Source organism: Poromitra crassiceps (genome assembly GCF_964638095.1).
Source record: "Poromitra crassiceps genome assembly, chromosome: 10".
NCBI classification, from domain to species: domain Eukaryota; kingdom Metazoa; phylum Chordata; class Actinopteri; order Beryciformes; family Melamphaidae; genus Poromitra; species Poromitra crassiceps.
In genome coordinates this window covers 24,254,896-24,258,608 of record NC_139631.1, presented here as the reverse complement: position 1 = coordinate 24,258,608, position 3,713 = coordinate 24,254,896, and the positions used below count along the sequence as shown (strand labels likewise).

At 45.8% G+C, this 3,713-nt stretch overlaps 1 protein-coding gene and 1 pseudogene across 2 annotated transcripts in view; both read left to right on the top strand.

Annotated features, from left to right (window-relative positions):
* Positions 1-689, top strand: part of LOC310783733 (E3 ubiquitin/ISG15 ligase TRIM25-like) — a 1,556-nt pseudogene extending 867 nt beyond the window's left edge. The window contains exons 1-2 of the transcript in view: positions 1-150; positions 635-689. The exon at positions 1-150 is cut by the window's left edge and continues 867 nt beyond it. The product of the transcript in view is annotated as an E3 ubiquitin/ISG15 ligase TRIM25-like (transcript). The remainder of the gene's footprint in view (positions 151-634) is intronic.
* cyp1d1 (cytochrome P450, family 1, subfamily D, polypeptide 1) overlaps positions 1-3,446 on the top strand; it is a gene marked incomplete at both ends in the record, with an annotated part of 8,736 nt that extends 5,290 nt beyond the window's left edge. Inside the window, 3 exons of the mRNA XM_083645350.1 lie at positions 1,719-1,842; positions 1,956-2,042; positions 3,164-3,446. Of these exons, the coding sequence (XP_083501476.1) occupies positions 1,719-1,842; positions 1,956-2,042; positions 3,164-3,446 (494 nt within the window). The remainder of the gene's footprint in view (positions 1-1,718; positions 1,843-1,955; positions 2,043-3,163) is intronic.
* Positions 3,447-3,713: the final 267 nt, after the last annotated feature.

The window sequence follows — 3,713 nt, the reverse complement described above, 5'->3', positions numbered from 1 at the left end:
AGACGCTGAGCTGGAGCAGCTCTCACACACAGAGGATCACATCCACTTCCTCCACAGTTACCCCTCGCTGTCACGTCTCAGTCAATCTACAGACTCACCCAGGATCGATACCCGTCCTATGTGTTACTTTGAGGATGTGACTGCAGCTGTGTCAGAGGTCAGAGATAAACTACAGGACATTCTGACAGAGGAACGGCCTAAGATCTCACTGACAGTGACTGAAGAGGATGTTTTACTGCCACAACCAGAGCCCAAGACCAGAGCTGACTTCTTACAATATTCACATCAGATCACATGGGATCCAAACACAGCACACAGAGGAGGAGGGGGGTGGGGTGGGGGAGGAGGTGGGGGGTGGTGTGCGGGAGGAGGTGGGGGGTGGCAGGGAGGAGGAGGAGGTGTGGGGTGGGGGTGGGAAGGGGGGGATTAGTGACCAACCTGCAACCATTCCCCGGGCACCATACCTGGACCCTCAAAGCAGGCTGAAGGTCAATCTAGCGGGCCATGTACTGGCCATGATACCAGCCACACCCAAAAAAGATGCCCCAACGAAGAGGTGTAGGGTTTGTGTAAGGAGAAATGTTAGAAGCGAGACACGCTACTATTGTAAAAAATGTGAGGTCCCATTACACAGGGCTCACTGCTATGAGGTGTACCACTCGAAAGAGAACTATGCTGAGTGGTGCTGAGTAGACATGGGTCGATTTCCGGTTTTACCGGTTCGGTTCGGTGTACGAGCCCAAACCGGTTTGATCACGTGCGAACCGAAAAAACCTATAAAAAAAAAAAAAGCTGAGTGACCTGTGGTCTGCTCTTGTTTTGTATTTATTTTGACATTTATTTATTTTATTATTGTATTATTCCTCTATTATTGAAAACAACTATTGTTTAGATGTCTGATGTCTCACTGATGCCAAAAATAAATGGTTAAAGTGACTGTTCTGCCTGTTTGATTGAATTTCACAAAACTGCATTTATCTCAGCTTTCCTTCTCAGACGCTGAAACCATGCTGTATTCAACGGCTAATATCTACATAACAGAACATGATAAAAACTAACTCTTTTAGACAGAGAAAGCACACATTCTATTAGTTCTTTTGAGATATTTTGTGTTCACAAAGTCCTAGCAGAAAATAATCCTCGGCTCTTGTAAGATGAGGGAGAATCCTCAAAAAAAACCTTGGCAGAAGCTACCTACAGTATTGAAAAAACTGCTGGCAGTTCCCAGTAAATTACTGGTGAAACTTGATTTTCACTATTCACACATTGTAGCTCCATTCAGGAACATTTCATTCTTGCGCCTTTTCACACATGCCATGGCAAATTGCCATGGCATGTGTGAAAAGGCTCATCCAATGCCGGAATAGATGAATAAAGGGACAGTCCAGCAGAGGGCGGTAATGCTGGACTGTCAGCAAGGAACGGTGGAAAACTCAACTAAACTCAGCCCGGCATAGATATCTTTGTATAACTAACATCTACAGGTATGAAGACAACATAAAACCACTAGTGTGTGGTCTGGTCGGGGTCGTTATACATGATCATTCTTGGTATTTTCGAACTGTATCTGGCCTGAGTGATGCCCTGCCCAATAGAAATATCTAAATCGACAACTTGTGCAAGCTTTTTATAAACGACAATTTCCCAAACACACATTAAAAGTATTTCAGCATTTAGTATGGGCATAATAAGCGTGACTTTTTCTCTTTTTGGTTTAGATGACCACATTGGCACGGCCAGACTGCCCAGGTTTGCAGATAAGCCTAAGATGCCTTTCACTGAGGCTTTCATATATGAAGTGTTTCGGCATGCTTCCTACGTCCCGTTCACCATACCTCACTGGTAAGACAGTATAGTAGTTGTGTTAGATGTGTTCCCAGTGCATTCATGTGTGATATACTGTACTTTACCTGTCTTGGCCTCCCTCTCCTCTCCTCTCCTCTCCTCCCCTGCAGCACCACAACAAACATCACCCTGAACGGATACTTCATTCCCAAAGACACCTGTGTCTTCATAAACCAGTATCAAGTCAATCATGATGCGTGAGTAAACCTCATCAACCACCACTCAATTGTGACTTTAATGTTATTAATTCATGCTAGCAGTAAAGGCTGACATTGAGCAGAATCTTACAGCAATATGCAGATTTCTGAATATTACATTGCAAACTTTGATGGTGCAATTGCCTCACATTGGGGGAGGCAGGACATGTTGTGGATGCTGTGGTCGATGCATGTGTCTTATTACCTGAGGGGATACCTGCTCTCTTCTGATTATTTTAAGAGCCCATGTTCAGACTCTCTCAAACCTGGGTTCCTTTTCTTTTTTGTGTGCATCCCACTAAAAGCACTGAGACATATTCAAGGCACAGCATGATAAGAGTTGCGTAGACTGTGACCATGTCATGTGACCATGTCATGTGCAGCTTTGCAGGTGGGCAATTTCTGGCCAGGAGGTTTGTTTTCACATAACCATCTGGGACCAAGGGTTTCGCAGGCCAGGCACTTTCAAGAAATACCTGGCAGGTGATTGGATGAACCGTCTGTCTGTCACGCCTATCACAGGCTCGCTCTCGCTGGCGTCACACCAAAGCCCGCGCGTACAGTAGCTGCCTCTGGATGCTGATTGGTGCGAACCACTGGTGGTTCGGATTCAAACCAATAGATTAGAGCGTTGCAAGTGGATTTTGTCATGTGATCGTGATCTCGTGATCTCATGATCTCGGGTGAATCCAGCTGCCTCACAAGGTTATTTTTGCCAAGCACTTTTAGGAAATGGGTCTTTTTTTATTGCTCCTTCAATGTGGGCGCTGAGGTAAAAGTCCAGACACTACAGGTACCTCTTGTCCCCCCAGCCCCAGAGACTTGTCTGTAGTGGGTCACGTGTAAAGCAGATTCAGCTCCACACGTTTCTCTCAGTTTAGCAGCATCTGGTTTCTTTCTGCCCATTCATCCGGCCCGCCCCCTCCTGGTCCATGGATGTCCTCGTTGCTTTTGGATAGGAGGATGGTGTCTAACATCCTTACGTCATCTGCACAACTGTCTCCTTACCTCCTTTTCGTTTGATATGTCTTCCTGATTTGACTTCCTGCTCTTCTTTTTTGTTTCCTGTCTTAATCTTCTGTTTTACTTTATTGATCTTCATGTTCTTCACTCTGGCCTAGTGATCTTTGGGGTGACCCAGACACATTTCGTCCTGAGCGTTTCCTGGATGGGTCAGGACTCCTCAACAAGGAGCTGACGGAGAAGGTCCTCATCTTCGGCATGGGGAAGAGACGCTGCCTCGGTGATGGATTTGCACGTTTGGAGATATTTGTCTTCCTCACCACGCTGCTCCACGGGTTGCGGATCCAAAAGGTTCCGGGACATGAGCTGGACCTCAGCACCGACTTCGGTCTGACTATGAAGCCGCGACCCTACAGGATTATCACCTCCTCAAGGTGGTAGACCTTCAAGAGCCTAAATGATGCTCTGTGTGGATTTGGGGGGAATTTGAAAGCACGGTTCTAAAAATGGCTGGGTTTCTTATTAGCCGTTACCGACCTTTTGTGGGTTTTGCCATTAGCCACCATCATGGGCCAGACATACAGTAGATAACTATGATACCATATCACAGAGATACCTCTCAATAAAACATACAGTACTTATTCACAGACTCGAGGCAAAAAGAGGTCAAAAACCATCAGCTCATAAACATCAAAGCCATGTATGTTA